This window comes from Saccostrea echinata, unplaced genomic scaffold (genome assembly GCF_033153115.1).
Source record: "Saccostrea echinata isolate AGI-Se365-2 ecotype Australia unplaced genomic scaffold, CSIRO_AGI_Sech_v1 ptg000016l, whole genome shotgun sequence".
Lineage (NCBI taxonomy): Eukaryota > Metazoa > Mollusca > Bivalvia > Ostreida > Ostreidae > Saccostrea > Saccostrea echinata.
Window position 1 is genome coordinate 3,163,933 of NW_026889765.1, and position 17,280 is coordinate 3,181,212.

A 17,280-nucleotide genomic window follows, 5' to 3' on the forward strand; every position below is an offset into this window, starting at 1 on the left:
AAGGAAATCTTTTCAAAAAGTTTGAAATTCATAACCCCGGAGTCAGAGACTTATTTGGAGTTAGGGTGAGGCTCTTTTGAATGTATAGTAGAAATGCATTATTTCCTTGAAAATCTTCTTCTCTGCCCATTGTTATTAAGGAAACATACTAGGTGCATGGTTATGATGAGCAAAAGTGCCGCTTCCAAAAATTGTGAATATCTTTGCCCCTAGGTCATGGGCTTTGGTATTAGGGTGGGGCTATGTTGAATCTATAGTGAAAATGGATTATTTCCTTGAAAACCTTCTTCTCTGCTCCCGGGCATCTAGGAGGCAACTAGAGTATATATAGCAGTAATAAGCAAGGTTTTTTTTTAACCAGATTTTGATATCCTTTACCCCTTGGTCAATTTATTAATTTCTACTGTAAGTTATTCCCCTTTGCTATTCACCCATAAAAGTTAATCACTGTAAATAATGTAACTTAAAAGGTCAATTGAATAACACAGTTATGCAAGAAATTTTATAATATTTAATACAAAAATACTTTCAAAGTTTTAAATGATCAGGTAGACTTTTAAATACATGTAATAGACACATGAAGATGAGACAAAATACCATATCTTTGTACAATATATAATCTTCAAAGACTAAGAGAGGCAAATGCGAGGGGAATGTAATGTGTTAACTAATAGTGCTCTAGAACTATTTTATTTAGTCCGCATGAGAATAGTGACAAATGGGGGAAAGCACAGGCAAATAAATAGATCAACTTTAAGATTTGTTATTGAGTACTAAATTAATATTTTGTTAATCTCTGATCATCCTATTTCTCTTGCTTTTGGGCAACATAGCTTTATTTCTCAGCTTATTTGATGTCACAAGGTCAAGTGACTTGACCTTTGAACATCAAAAAACTTTTTTAGGCCATAGGGAGTTGTGATACATGTATTTAATTTCATTACAGAAGCTCAAAGGCTTCTTGAGATATCGTCTAGAAACGAAAGTGTTTTACAGAAAGAATGACAGACAGACAGAATGACGGAAAGACAGACCCACTTTTAGTGAAAGCGGAGGACAAAAATATACAAAGCAAACTGAACATCAAAATTCTTTGAATGAGTTTAGAGTTGAATAATTTACAAAGTGGTAAAACTATTTGGGGCTGCCAAATAATTTTTCCTGCGAGTTCCCACAGCTTGGCAAGTGTACGTTAAAATACATAATTATTTTTAAATGGTCAAAAGAATTAAAATCCAATTATGAAACTGGTGATCAACTTGTTTCGTGTTGACGAGGATTTGGAAAGGGGGGGGGGGGTTAATCACATTGACTTAACCGGAGTACTTCAAGTCCGTTGCAATCAGCAGAGAGTCCTGAAACAGTAGTACAATGAGCAAAATAAGAATTGTAAAACTGAAAGTGTAGAAAGAATATATTTTTATACAAGGGTGCAGAAAGAATATATTTTACAAAGGCTTACCTTTTGTAATTTTAGCTGTGTGTTCACAAATTGAACAGACGCAATAATTGGTAATGGGAAGCCATTTTTTCCAAGTTCTAAAATATTCTTGATTTAATTTAAATACATAATGATGCAAAGAAAAAAATCAGTATCTCTGAGAAAAAAATTAAATCATTTTCTTCGCAGTTAAATAGTGAGAAGTCACGTATCAAAATCATCTATAGCAAAGTTAGAACTTTCTCAAATGCAAATCGAATATGTTGGTACTCAAAGTAAGCTCTTGTTTCGAGGAATATACCTGTGAAATATGAAAGCCCTAGCAGCAACCATTGAATAGATATGGAAAAGGTTAGATACGGGGCATAATAACTGAAATTTAATTTTACCATTGAGCTTCGGTTCCACAAATACAGTCACTATTTTCTGTACAATGAAGTTCAACATGGCATCCTAGAGAAGTAATTTTATACAAGTTTGTATTCAAAAAGAAATTTCTCTTCCAGTTGTTAGCTATAGACATTAAATACATAATATCTTAACTTACACTCAGTGTTCCAATTTTTGATTCCTTAACCTTTATCTTGATTCTGAAATTATTATGAAGTCAAATTATTTTTTCAAAAATAACTTCAGGTTAACATTTCAGCTTACTAATTCCTGATGAGTTACATCTACATGTATTTCGCCAAATTAATATTCAAAATGATTAAAATTTTTTGCATCATTCCGAATTTGCAGCAAGTAAATTTTCTATGATTATACACTTTCTATCATCGCCTCATACATAAACATCTGTCGTTGGCTCGCATATATCACATTTATAAGCACGAGAAATAGTGCGTTTGCTTTTAATTCACTGCTTTAAAGGTAGATATTTCCTAAATAGAACTAGTTTGAAATAATCTTTGGAATATCATGTATTTTTACTTTATGTCAAAAATTTTCACGCGAGCTCATTGCGAAGGCGATTGAGAGAGGAACGAACGACAACTCTGCATAGGAGATTGATGATTATGAAGAACAACTTACGGAAGTTTGAGCACTTTAGCGTACACCTTTTCGTTCTTAACTGCGATAGATATTGTTGTTGACATGTTCTGCAAAACAGAATAACACTTAATTATTCACCATCAATTTCAAATTAAAGGAGAAAGTCAAGAGACTCTTATCTCAACTTAGCGAATCAATCAAAATTAATGCTCTTCAAACTCGTGCACAATAAGAATGCAATTAAATAAACTAATAAGTACATGGCCATGGGACAATACGAATCAAGCTTATAACCAGGGTTGGGGTCAATTACTTTGAAATGTAATCAAGTACTTTCAAATACATTTATAATTTTATCACTTACTTGCAATTACAGTGACATTGATTTTAACAGATGTAATTAATTATACTCTCAAGTACATGTACTTTGAAGAATGTAATTAAATACATATCAATTACTTTAGTTTTATTTCCAAAAAATTGAAGAAGTACATGAATATTTTGAAGCAGCAATATTATTGAATTTTACCTTTCCTATTGCCTGGGCAGTGTGTTAATGCTGTATAAACATTATTATGCATTTAATTATTGAATAAACACAAACTCATGCCAAACAGTACTGATATGCATCATGATAAAACATCTTTTTTTAATATGTAACTTGAAAAATAAAGTATTTGAAATGTAATTGAAAAAAACAAAATTTTTAACATTTTTGGAATGTATTTAAATACGTTCAATTCAATTACTTGTAATTGAAAGCAAATTCAATTACACTTTCAATTACTTTGAAACAGTAAATTACAATTACTCATTTCAATTACCCCATCCCTGCTTATAACACAAATCATGAGATATAGAACTGCATGGAGTAACCAGATAAACGTCATATGCAAATATAAGTATAGAAAGGGTACAACTTACGGCAGACAATGTCAGAAAGTACACATCTTTATTATTTGGTGTCATGGCATATAATTTAATATCACCAACTGCCTCAACTTTTGTTGTTCCATTGGAAACGGTCATATTTGGCATGGCAGTACTTCGAAGATTTAACATTACTTTTGAATTAGGGAACATTTTTCCAATCTGTTCATAAAATTTATAAATTAGATATGAAAGAACTTTTTTAACGGATGCCTATTTGGAAGACATATATCGAAAATGTATTGGAGTATACAGTCATGTACATGTACCTGTGGAATTAGGTTACCAATACACGTCAATTTACACGTAGTATTTAAAACATCTCCTGGAATCTGCAAGACATAATTACAATAAATTCCAAACGTACATTCTTAAATGATTAATCTCAAAGTTTTTTAAGTATATCCTACGTTTTTATCGGTGACATTGTATTTTAGCATGTCGTGAGAGAAAGCGCTGTAAGACATAGTATTGAACAGATAATCGGACAACCAGATGTAAAGCATTCTGGAGGTATCAGTGCCCGTCGGCAGTTGGGGCGCAATAATAGGAGTGTTCTTTGGTCCTTGAAGCCAATCTACTTCTCCCTAGAAAGAAAAATATTATTTTTATTCATTTTGTTAAATGGAAGATTTTGAAGTTTTCGAAAGCCCTGCATGTATTCAAAATCCTCTTAACATGTGGAATAATTCTAGAGAAATAAAACGTATTCCTTTATTTTTAATCTTAATTCGCATATGTGCTTCATTTTAACTAATACTTCGTAACACGTTTTCAAACCAAGTAAAGTAAACAATTGCCATCAGCCGTCGTAGGTATATCATAAAATTCCTGATATATATATATATATATATATATATATATATATATATATATATATATATATATATATATATATATATATATATATATATATATTATTACATAAATATGATATTGAGAACATCTGGACTTTTTATACTGGGTAAGACTGCAGAACGTGACAGGATGTTCATAATTACTTCCAATTTTGTTGATTAACACGAAGATCACACATGGGGAAAAGAAAACGAAATTACGAGTAAAAAGTCTGGTTTAGGTGTGTAACTAGTTCTGCTTTAAATCATATAAATGTTGTAAAAGTATTTACATAATTATGTAACTGTAGAGTGGACCAAAATATCATACCTTGTGAAATGTTTCCATGAAGTTGGTTTGAAATGACGGTTTAGAAAGGAAACTGTAGTCTAAGAGAAACTTCTTAGCTAATTTCACTTCCACTAAAGTAGGATTGATAGATGGTGAAAAAAATACACATGAAATATATATCAATAAAATGTGCTAATTTACTACAAGTGATTTTTGTTAGCTCATCTGAGCTGTAATTTAAGTGAGCTTTTCTAATCACCCATTGTCCGGCGGCCGTCTGTCTGTTCGTCTGTAAAATTCCACATTTTTAATCACTAGACCCGATTTTTACCCAAACTGAATATTGGCACTTAGCATCCTTGGGTGAAGGGAATTCTTAATCGTTCAAATGAAGGGTGATTCTCCCTTCTAAAGGGGATGAGGAAAGGGAAACACGTTGGGGTCATTAAAATCTTCTCAAGAACAATTGGCCAGAAAAGATAAAAACTTTTGTGATTACTTTCTGACAGTGTTGATAATACATTGTTCAAATCATTACCCCTGGCATAGGGTTGGTCGCAATAGGGGAACTAAGTTTTATATGTACATGTAAATATGATGAAAAATATCGCAAGTATATGTACGAATATTCTCCTCCAGAACCACTGAGCTATAAAGGATAAAACTTTAATTTTTGTGAAAGCTTTTTGACAAAGAAACAATTCTAAAATGTTCAAATCACAGCACCCCCCCCCCTTCGCCTGAATAGGTGGGGCTAAATTAGATCAAAGTTTTGCATGGGAATATTCTGGGAAAAAGCTTTTAAAATCTTAATAACAGCAAGGTCTTGATTAATTGTATTTATATGTAAGCAAATTTTGAGATTGACATTCAAATGTTCAAAACATAGCCCTCGGGGTAGGGTTGGGTCACAGTAGGGATGAGAGATTTACAAGGAAATATATTGGGAAAAATCTTTTAAAATCTTCTTAAGAACAGCAGGATCATGATTATTTTTATTTATATGCACGCAAACATAGCGCTCAGGGTAGGGTTGGGCAAAAAGGGGATCAGACTAACATAAGAATATACATAAAATTTATATAACTATTTTTAAAAATATCATGACCGTACTCCATCATTTTAATGTGCAAATGTTCCTGTGATATGATTTTCGTGATCTATGAGGAAGATTGAAGAAGGAATAAGAAGAAAGTTTCGGGACTTTAGCCTTTGCATCCTTAAATTAATTTCCTTAAACAGAAAATTAATTCATACTTTGTTTATCGTTAATGGCGATTTCCTTTTTGATTTTTTTTATTCAAATTTTGTTGCAATTCTTGGTTTTGGCATCGTTCTTTGGCTGCCAAGCTTTGAATGGATTAAAACCTGGATGTTTTTTAAATGATTTAATCCTGATTTTGAAATAATTCATGACTTTGACATACCCTACAAGAATCTACTATATTTTACTATAGTTGACTATAATAGAACTTGATTTACTGTAAAAGTTCACGATGGATTTTTCTTGATTTTTCGAAAATCAAAATCTCTTAAATTTAATAAAGCTAAATGTAAAATTGAGAAAAAGTGTGAATACCCGTATACATGTAAAATTTCCATAAAATAGAGAAAATGTGCATTATGAATTGTAGAACTTAAAATATAACAATCTGAAATTCATAGTAAACAAGAAGTCTGTGAGCGGATGCTCACTAGTAATACCCCCGCTCTGATGTGAATATATGGTTACCCTCTCATGTTGACATCGAATTCGTACAAAAATGAATCCCACCATCTGGCATGCCTAAACAAAGATTGTGCTAAAATTTCAAGCATCTTCGCTGAGTAGTTGCTGAGAAAACTGTGACAGGAATTTGGTACGGACAGATGCATGAATAAACAGGAAGTTGACGTCAGATTTAAACAAAAATGAATCCCATCATGTGGCATGCCCAAACAAAGAGTGTGCTAAAATTTCAAGCATCTGTGATGAGTAGTCGCTGAGAAAACTGCGACGAAAAATTTGTTATGGACAGACGCACGGATAAACAGGAAGTTGATATCTAATTCATATAGAAATAAATCCCACCATTTGACATGCCTAAACAAAGATTAAGCTAAAATTGGTACGGACAGACGCACGGATAAACAGGAAGATGACATCGGATTCGAACAAAAATAAATCCGACCATATGGCATGCCTAAACAAAGATTGTGCTAAAATTTCAAGCATCTGCGCTGAGTAGTTGCTGAGAAAACTGTGACGGGAATTTGGTACTTACAGATGCACGAATAAACAGGAAGTTGACGTCAGATTTAAACAAAAATGAATCCCACCATATGGTATGCCCAAACAAAGAGTGTGCTAAAATTTCAAGCATCTGTGATGAGTAGTCGCTGAGAAAACTGCAACGAAAAATTTGTTATGGACAGACGCACAGATAAACAGGAAGTCGATATCTTATTCATATAAAAATAAATCCCACCATTTGACATGCCTAAACAAAGATTAAGCTAAAATTGTTACGGACAGACGCACGGAAAAACAGGAAGATGACATCGGATTCGAACAAAAATAAATCCGACCATATGGCATGCCTAAATAAAGATTGTGCTAAAATTTCAAGCATCTGCGCTGAGTAGTTGCTGAGAAAACTGCGACCAAAATTTGTTATGTATGGTACGGATTAACAGGAAGATGACATCAGATTTGAACAAAAATGAATCCGACCATATGGCATGCCAAAACAAAGATTGTGCTAAAATTTCAAGCATCTGCGCTGAGTAGTTGCTGAGAAAACTGCGACCAAAATTTGTTATGTATGGTACGGACAGACGCACGGATTAACAGGAAGATGACATCAGATTTGAACAAAAATGAATCCGACCATATGGCATACCAAAACAAAGATTGTGCTAAAATTTCAGGCATCTGTGAGGAGTAGTTGCTGAGAAAACTGCGACGAAAATTTGTTACGGACAGACACACGGACAGACACACAAGGGTAAAACAGTATACCCCCTCTACTTCGGAGCGGGGGTATAATTACTTCGATTCACGATTATTGTAAAAATTGTATAATAGTAAAACTTTGACACTATAGTAAATTATAGTTATATGTCACTATATCAAACTACAGTCAACTATATTTTTGTTAGGGTGTGATTATTTCTCAAATATCAAGGTCACTGGAAATTTTAGTTATGATTGATTGATTGATTAATTATTGCTAAACGCCGAGTCGGCAATATCTCAGCCATATGTCGGCAGTTGTACAGTGGTTATGAAACACATCTTAATTTGTAACAGAAAAAATATACATGCATACAATTATTTCTCTTCTTTGCATTAAATATGAACTTATACTGATTCAGTGACTCAAAGAAAGAAAGAACATTTTAGATTGTAACAAAATCTAGTTATCAATATTTCTGTATTTTGCTATTATTATATTACGAGGGTGATCAAAAAGTTCGTTAACTAATTGAATTTCTTCCATAAAAGAAATAGAATTAGGTTTCAATGTTTATTATTTTTTAAAGTAAGAATAGTCCATTTGTGACAAAAGACCATATCTAGGCAATAAGATGGATGGACAACGATATCTTTTCCCAGAATGAGCATGGTGACCATCACAACCCGACTCCTTTGTCTTGGGTGCGTCGTTTATCCATTGTGGATAAAGTATGGATACCTTCTCTTTATCAAATTTGATATGTTTAAAGTCTAAAGAAAATGATACTTTGGGGATTTAATAATTTTTTGATTGTTAAGATATTCAACTATTTTTCTAACTGTAACTTGGTGATCTTTCATAACAAATCGTTCATCTAAGGGCATATCCCTAACAAAAAAATACTATAGTAAACTATAGTTAACTATAGTTTACTATAGTTAACTATAGTAAATCAAAGTTCCAAAGTTTTTACTATAGTAAATCAAAGTTCCAAAGTTTTTACTATAGTAAATCAAAGTTCCAAAGTTTTTACCATAGTAAATCAAAGTTCCAAAGTTTTCACTATAGTAAATCAAAGTTCCAAAGTTTTTACTATAGTAAATCAAAGTTCCAAAGTTTTCACTATAGTAAATCAAAGTTCCAAAGTTTTTACTATAGTAAATCAAAGTTCCAAAGTTTTCACTATAGTAAATCAAAGTTCCAAAGTTTTAACTATAGTAAATCAAAGTTCCAAAGTTTTTACTTTGGTACTATAGTTAACTATAGTAAACTATAGTTCACTATAGTTTACTATAGTATTTTTTTGTTAGGGATCTCTTTCCCTGTTTACTTTGACTGGGCACCAGAACGAACATCATTTTTTACTATCCCCCTTCCTAAACAAAATCAATCCAATTAATGATTAAATTTTTAGAAAGTCCTTTGTCTTCTTAACTTTGTACAATACGTTGAAAACGTTAAACGGCAGGTAAAGATAGTTTTGCAGGTATTGATAAATTCTGATAAAAACACAATCAATAATAATTAAGAATACCGATTTCAGTAAAATTATACGTTATTCCAGCTTTATTTTCTGTAATTTTGAGGATTCCTTCGTATATGTATCGTAAAATATTCATAATTTTTACTACAGAATAACTGATCTGCGATTTGAATAACTAACCTGGGAGCTTTGCCAGTTTGTTTGCACCATCGACGTTCACCAATTTTGTTAACTGCTTGCAAAGCTGAAAATAAACTAAATGATAATCTTTATGTCAAGCGCAGGGAACATTTTTTTGCCACTACAATCCATTGAATTAAGCCCTCTTTGTTAATTCTATCAAATTAAAGTGTGGACTTTAACAATTTGAGAATTTTCAAGCAAAAAAATTTATATAGACCACCTACATGTATATATTATGTAACTGTTGTTATTTGGGGAGGAAGAATTCCAAACAATTAATGCCAGGTTATAGATTTACCATTAAAGCAGAGAAGTGGAAGTTTCAAAATGATATTTATAGCGAGCACTAAAAGCAACATCAAGGCCAATAACAAAACTGTATCGTTTGTATTTTCAATCTTCACCTTCTCCTCTTTGTTTAAAATTTGCACTTTTCAGACTTTGCTACAGGATGCAGCTAACTTGTAAGGTCACTTAAGAAAAGACCTTTCAAGTGGAAGATTGATTGATTGATTGTATGTTGTTTAACGTCCCATTCGAGAATTTTTCACTCATATAGAGACATCACCATATACAGGTGTAGGGCTTCATATTTTGACCTTTACTCGGCGCTTACGGCCATTGAGCAGTGAGGGATCTTTATCGTGCCAACGCCTGTCGTGACACGGGACCTCGGTTTTTAAGGTCTCATCCGAAGGACCCGCAACTTTCACTTCACTGCCGAGCGCATGGCGAAGGAACAGTTGCTACCTATTTTTTATCGACTTAGGTCAGTCGCGGCCGAGATTCGAACTCACGACCTCCCGATCAAGGAGCGAGCGCTTCAAGTGGAAGAGGTGGATCTTAGTTAAAAGTGAATACACACAGATGCGCTTGAACCAATAGTCGCGCCGTCAACATATTATTTCGAGACATGAGTTGGATATAATAAAGCCTAAACTAACGGATTACATTTCATTACGATGGTTACGTAATCATGGGCTTTTAGGGGAAAAACACAATGAACTTATGCTTTTCTTGAAAAGAAATCACTTTGTACCAATTTTGTATCGGGTTTCATTTCTATCATTTGATATATATTTCACAATTTTTGTTTGAATTCGATCCTTAATTATACAATATCAGTATGTAACGAAACTTACGCAAGATGTTTAAATAAAAATTTAAAGCTTTCTTGATCGGCTGTCTCCTTTTATAAGAAAGTGTATTTACTTTTTGGTTTTTAAAATTAAGTAAATGTACAGAATGTTTCATATAATATACGTTACATTTTGAATCAAAAATTTGTCAAACACAAGAAAAAGATACAGACAAATGTTTTCATCATTTGATTAATGTATCCATTAGATTTATTGTGTACAATTACCAACTCAGATGTCAAACTCTGGCCGAGAACTTAAACTTAAATGAAAATAAGCGTCATTTTTGTTACGTTGAATTTCACTTAAAACTCACTTAATCAAAATGATTTCGGCCTATTTCAATTGCAAGGCAAAGTCTTGATTTTTTTTTATAAAGATGTCACACATTTTTGCTTAACATTCCTCATCTGAAGTTTTATATTCTTTTTGAGCACATTCAGTATCCATGGTTAGGATTTTAGACAATGTTCTTATGAATCTCTGAAGAAAAGGCATAAAGATTGAGATCTGGCGAATGCAGAGATCAAGCTCTTTCCTTAGGGTGTTCAATTTATGAGAATTTGTACATTGATAACTTCATTTCATATTTCAAAATTCAATGTACTCTGTAAATGCTGACAATGGCAGCATCAATTTCTGAAGACATCTTCCTGGCACTTTTCTGAGGAGTTTGCGAAAATCCATGGTCTCCACTTCGTCAATAAAATCTTTCGTTCTTGAAGTCCTCTTTTTGGGGGTGGGGGGGGGGATGGGGTGGGTGGGTGTCGTTTTATTTATTATTTATTGCAAGTCCCTGTCCTTTAACTATGTTAACATGTACAAGCTTTCTGACTAACATTCAAGAAAGCTCCCATTCTTTTGGAGGATTTCCCATGTGATTTATATTGAAAAGAAAAACAGCTTTACAAAATGTTTCCAAGTTTTGTCCATTTCGAAAAATATTCAAATTATGACAATGGCGTTGATGTCACAATTAAACATTGTAATACCATTATTAGTCCCCTACCGGTGAAACCGGAGGGGACTATAGGTTTCCTCTGAGTCTGTCCGTCCGTCTGTCCGTCTGTCTGTCCCACTTGGTTTTCCGCACTTTTTTCCTAAACGCTTGCAGATATTGAGCTGATTTTTGGTATGTGGCTTTACCTTGATTAGTTATAGATCAAGTTTGCATTTCGTCCCGCTTCATTAATTTTTGACGGAATTATGGCATTTTCAATTCTTAACGGGAACCAGATTACAATTGCCGATAGGGAACTAGTATTGCTAATGCAATACTCTCAGAATGCTTGTTTCCTGGATTTTTTTTCATATGGAATAAAAATGCAGGATTTGATGTTTAAAATGATATATGGTTTGTGTTAAGAAATATAATAAGTAATAAAAATAATTAGATTTAAAAATGTAACACATGTTACGGAACACCCTGTCCATGGTGTAAGCCCGTTTTCTTCAGAAAATTATTTGTACTTTGGGCTTTTGACCGGAAAACTTTAAAACTTCCACATTTTAAAGGTTCAGGCAATAAAGCAAAGTTGAATAGAACAATAAACTGTATTTAAATAATGATTGTTTACCAATCCATTTCCACCTTCTATAGAATTTTTCAGAGTCTTAGCAACCTTTCCACGAAACAGATTATATATCCATGCTCTCCCGCCGTGAAACTTGACGCTTGTGGATTGTACAGAACAGCTACATGATGAGGAACTAATGGTAGGTCGCCCAGATGAATCCATTCCTATTGATTATTAAAAGTATGTTATTAAGTTGGTATTTCACAAGTTCGGTTGCTCATACTTACATTTATGTCAAATAATGAAATTAACCTTTTATTTTGTTTGAGAAATGTAAGAAAATCTAATAAAAGCTAACCTATAATCAACCTGATCTGGAGCGAGATTCCACCAGCGTTTAAGTCGAAACTTCCATGATCAGAAATTTTAATTCTACCAAAGAAAAAAAGAACTTGATATGGATAATGCAAATCAGTCCCCGTCGCTGACAGAAAATTCTAAAATATAATTTGATCTTACATTCCCTGCTTGTATTTGTAATGGAAGTCGCCGTGAAGACCAATGCCAATTCCTGATGTTTTCCAAGAAATTCCAGAGTTTGGGATCATTGATATAACACTTGTAGGCTTTGTAAACTTAGTGATTCTCATCCTACGATATATTCAATTAATGACTTTATGATTTACAGTGTATGCATGATATTTACTTCATATATGATATTGTCATTGTAAATTAAAAAGATCTGACAATACTAGTATCATTTGTAAATTTTGAATCAGCCAGGTGGCAATAAAACAAAGTTACATAAAGACAATTTGACATACTGTGATTTTTAGGGATGGTATCGATAAACCGACTAATCGATAGGAAAGATCGTAACTGGTAACATTTTTCATAACCTGTTAATTTGTATGTTTTCGTAGTATATATATTTTGATATACAATATAATATTTCTATCTTTTAAAATTAAGATATTCACAAAACATTGACAGCTTGAAAATTTCCAGAGACAAGGAGTCTAAACAATCTTTACACTTCCTCACTCTTTTCCTCAGACCCACGGGCACTTATTTCATACAGTGTACTTTGTGAAAAAGCGCTCAGCAGGACCCCCTCCCCAGATCCCCTCTTTCAGTATTAACATGATTGCGCAAAATTCCCACAACTTTCAATTTAAATCTCGAGATTCCAGGTACATCGATATCTCTGCCATCATAACGATTTCATCAAAATAAGCACAAGTGCTGGTAACAGTGCTTGATTTTACGGCATTATTAATGTACATGTAGAAACATTTTTGTATATTCGTGATGACGTAAAATCAAGTAAAGTATGATACCAGCCCCCGTATGGAGTGTAAAACGTTGCATTATACTTTTTTTTTTATTATTTCTATTCAAAATATTTGTTATTCTAAAACATTTCATTCCTATTTGATAAATGTGATTCATATTCTTATGCGAAAAATGTAAATTGTATTCGATAATTTATCATTCCTATTCGATAAGTTGTTATTCCTATTCGAAAACGTGATTTCTATTCGATAATTTTGTTATTCGATAATTAAATGATTTATATTCAATAAACATGTTATTCTTATTGAAAAACATGTTATTCTTATTGAAAAACATATCATTCCTTTTCGAAAAAATACAATACCTATTCGAAATTATCGAATAAGATTATCGAATTGGAATCGTATGTTTTTGAATAAGAATATATTTTCGAATAGGAATAACGAGTTTATTGCATAAGTATATATAAATCCCATAATTATCAATATATTTTCAAATAGGAAAAACGAGTTTATTGCGTATATATAAATCCCATAATTATGTTCCCCAAACGAAGTTTGGGAACATATTGTTTTTACTCTGTTTCTGATTATTATTCTTCTTTATTCTTATTTCTTCTCCGGTACTTTTTTGTCCGCGAGTGTTCTCGGAAACTGCTCATCCAACTGAGTTAAAACCTTTTTAGGGTTAATAGGTATGCTGTGTAGATGTGCGGAAGGAAGGTCATTTTGCGCGCACGTGCATGCACGTGCGTGCGCGTGCAATGAGTAAAATGACCAATATACTTGATATAGCTGTAACTTTTGTATTTTTTGATGAAATGCTTTGATACTCAGAATATACGGATATATTAAAAGTGTAAACAAGATGACATTGTCAACATGCACGTGCGTACACGTATGCGCAAAACGTAAAATGACCAATTCACTTGATATAGTCGTAATTTTTATACTTTTTTATGAAATGCTTTGATACTCAAAATATTTACATGTACATGTATATACATGTATATTAGAAGTGTAGACAAGATGACATTGTCATCATGTACATGCATGCATATGCATGCACGTGCGCGCGCATGTAATGTGTTAAATGACCAATATACTTAGTATAACCGTAATTTTTATATTTTTTTTATGAAAAGCTTTGATATTAAGGATATACAGATATATTAAAAGTGTAGACAAGATGATGTGGACATCATGCACATGCGCGCGCGTGCAATGTGTTAAATGACCAATATAATTAATATAGCCGTAACTTTTATATTTTTTATGAAAAGCTTTGATACTAAGAATAAACAGACATATTATAAGTGTAGACAAGATGGCATGGTTATTATGAACATGAATGCAGGTGCGCGTGCGTGCAATGCTAAGAAGACCAATATACTTGATATAGCCGGAACATATATATTTTTTGATGAAATGTTTTGATACTGAGAATATAAAGATGCATTAATAGTATAATGGGATGACATGGTCATCCTGCATATGCATGCATGTGCGCGCGCGTGAAATGCAAAAAACGACCAATATACTTCATTACCTTATTTGATGAAGCTTACAGGAAGTAAGACACCAAAAGGGAGTTGGGGAGCGTTTGGGGAACATCTGTAACGGTCCCCGTTACAATTATAACTAGTTACTTAATAAGATTGACAAAATTATCGAAAACGAATGACAAAATTATCGGATAGGAATCACATGTTTTCGAATATGAATGATATATTTTGGAATAGGAATAATATTACTTCCAATTTGAATAACAATTTGTCGAATAAAAATGACAAACTATCGAATAGGAAACGCATTTTATCGATTAGAAATAACAACTTATCGAAGAGGAATCACATTTTATCAAATAGGAATGATATGTTTTAGAATAAGAATAATAAATTCTTTGAATAAGAATAACAAAAAGGTATAATAATGCAACGTTTTACACGCAATACCCCTGTGAGAGTATATTGGAATTAATATGTCGGTGAAAAAAAAAGTTTGACTCTGATTGCAATAAATTGCGAAATACATGTCAACATTCGAGTTAATTTCCTTTTTTACTTTGTTTAAATGTAACGATTCCAATTATCGTAGTTTAGCTTTTTCTTTTTATAATTATTATTTTACAAATTCCTCTTTAAAGATAAATAATAAAAATCCAGTTATTCGGCCGAAAAAAAATTACGACCGTCATGCACGTCACCAATCGGCTAAAAAAAATATTCGATTACCATCCCTCGTAAATTTTGTATTCACAGCTACCCCGTTTATCCAAGTTGACTAAACCTTTAGCTGTGAAAAATGGACAGACGTGATAGGATTGTTGTAATAAAAGACCAGTGTCTTATCTAACCAACCTGATGTCTGTCAATTGTACATTATATTTATTTTGAATCTCATGAAAAATGTTTGTAATCTAATGAATAATGTTTGTAAATAACACCGGTTTGTCGGGTCAATTTCCCACGACAAGAATAATCAAATCATTGACAAATTTAATTTGTCTGAAATAATCTTTAAGAGCTTTTTGAAATACTTTAACCAACAACTTTTTGTAATATCGATAATTTACTCTCTAAATATAATGTATTTTAAAAAGACACACACAAACACACGATGAAGTTAAATCAAAACCGGAAGAAAAGGAAGTAAATACAATAATGAGGAAGAATAATTTTTTTTCCTTGTCACAAATGTTAAGATTAAAATAGAGTGATCATATAACATAATGATTAAAATGTTGACTGACTTGGTCACATCATAGGAGACATGCCCAGATTTTCCATGCTGGTCTGGAATCTGCTTTCTCGTTAAATCTTTGGACAGCGCATCTAAAGCAACGTTAACCGCTGCAGAATGAAAATTTATAGAAACATTATGAATAATTCAAACTCCTCAATTTATTCAAAGCTCATTGTTATCATAGATTATATAATGTAAAAGTGTTAACGATTTTTTACTCCGTTTTTTCCTTTTATTTCAATTAAGAAAAAAAAAAGAACTTGTTTTCCCAAGTATAATTTTTAAGGTTAAAGGAAGAAAATTTTAAATCTTGATCTGATATTTTCTATCATTATGATATCCAATCAAAGTAATCGCTTTAAATCTTTAGTAAATTGCCTTTTTAATTATTTTAAAGTATACTGCCGCTTTTTTAAAGGTTAAGTACATTATCTCAAATTTCGAATTAATTTTTTCTCCAATTATGAGAACAAAGTATAAGTACATTCACTGTGTTATTTTTTGTGAATTGCCCTTAAACATAAATTAATTAAGTACATCCAATAACATGTACATGTAATAATTAAGTACATCCAATATACATGTATATGCATACAGTGTCATGTAGTTCTTTAACTGAAATTGAGTGCATGGATTACACGTTTACATGTACTTTATATTTAAGGGCAATAACAAAGACATTACACAGTAAATGTACTTATACTTTGTTATCATAAGTTTATTTTCTCAAACTTAAAAAAAATAAGGACATTAATTACCATAGTTGAGTCCTTTTGATGTTATTCTTGATTTCAAACCAGGAGATTTACCATACGTTCCATTCGTCATGAACATGACCATGACCAGAATAAAAATCTCCAATGAAGCCATTACTATTAAACTCTCTCCAATACTAAAGGCAAATGAATTAAAATGCTTTATACAATTGCAAAGATAGTGGCATGTTCTTATCTTAGAATGTGACGATATAGAAAACTTTTAAAGCATTTTTCATTAAATTAGTTTACAAATAAGAACTATCAAAACACTTATCAATTAAATGACTGAGTAATTCATACATAATCCATTATCGAAAAAAAATGATATGAATGAAATACTTTTTATACTAACCCAACAATCCAGAACAATACGATGTTTTCAGATTTAAGTGAATCAATAATACGCACTACTTCATATACAAAATCTGATTATACTTCCTCATTTATTTCTTCCGGGATAGTCATTCATGTGATTTTAACAATGTTCCCATAAGCACATCATTTTAAAACAAAATGTTTGTATATATGGAAGGGAATTACCGCCAAAAGTCTATTTATCTTGCTTTTATTCTTATTCTGTCTACTTCTTTATTCTTTGTTATTATTGTAACTATATGTCACTTTATTGTTCATATTCGTCTTTATTACATTTCACTTTGAACTTTTTTCATTCTTCATTTTGTCGTTACTTCTATGTTGCTTTATTCTTGTAAATTCGTTCTTCTTTCT

General features: G+C 32.0%; 1 protein-coding gene across 1 annotated transcript; it reads right to left on the reverse strand.

Moving 5' to 3' along the window:
- Positions 1-488: 488 nt before the first annotated feature.
- Positions 489-16,970, reverse strand: LOC133188342 (lipopolysaccharide-binding protein-like). The gene is made up of 16 exons (XM_061323722.1): positions 16,904-16,970; positions 16,552-16,685; positions 15,801-15,900; positions 12,273-12,404; positions 12,112-12,185; positions 11,814-11,977; positions 9,095-9,158; positions 4,532-4,623; positions 3,775-3,951; positions 3,634-3,696; positions 3,359-3,526; positions 2,474-2,541; positions 1,989-2,031; positions 1,831-1,894; positions 1,463-1,539; positions 489-1,355 (listed from the first exon to the last, which is right to left on the reverse strand). Exons 2-16 carry the CDS (start codon positions 16,661-16,663, stop codon positions 1,314-1,316), a joined length of 1,440 nt encoding a protein of 479 aa, XP_061179706.1. The 5' UTR covers positions 16,664-16,685; positions 16,904-16,970; the 3' UTR covers positions 489-1,313.
- Positions 16,971-17,280: the final 310 nt, after the last annotated feature.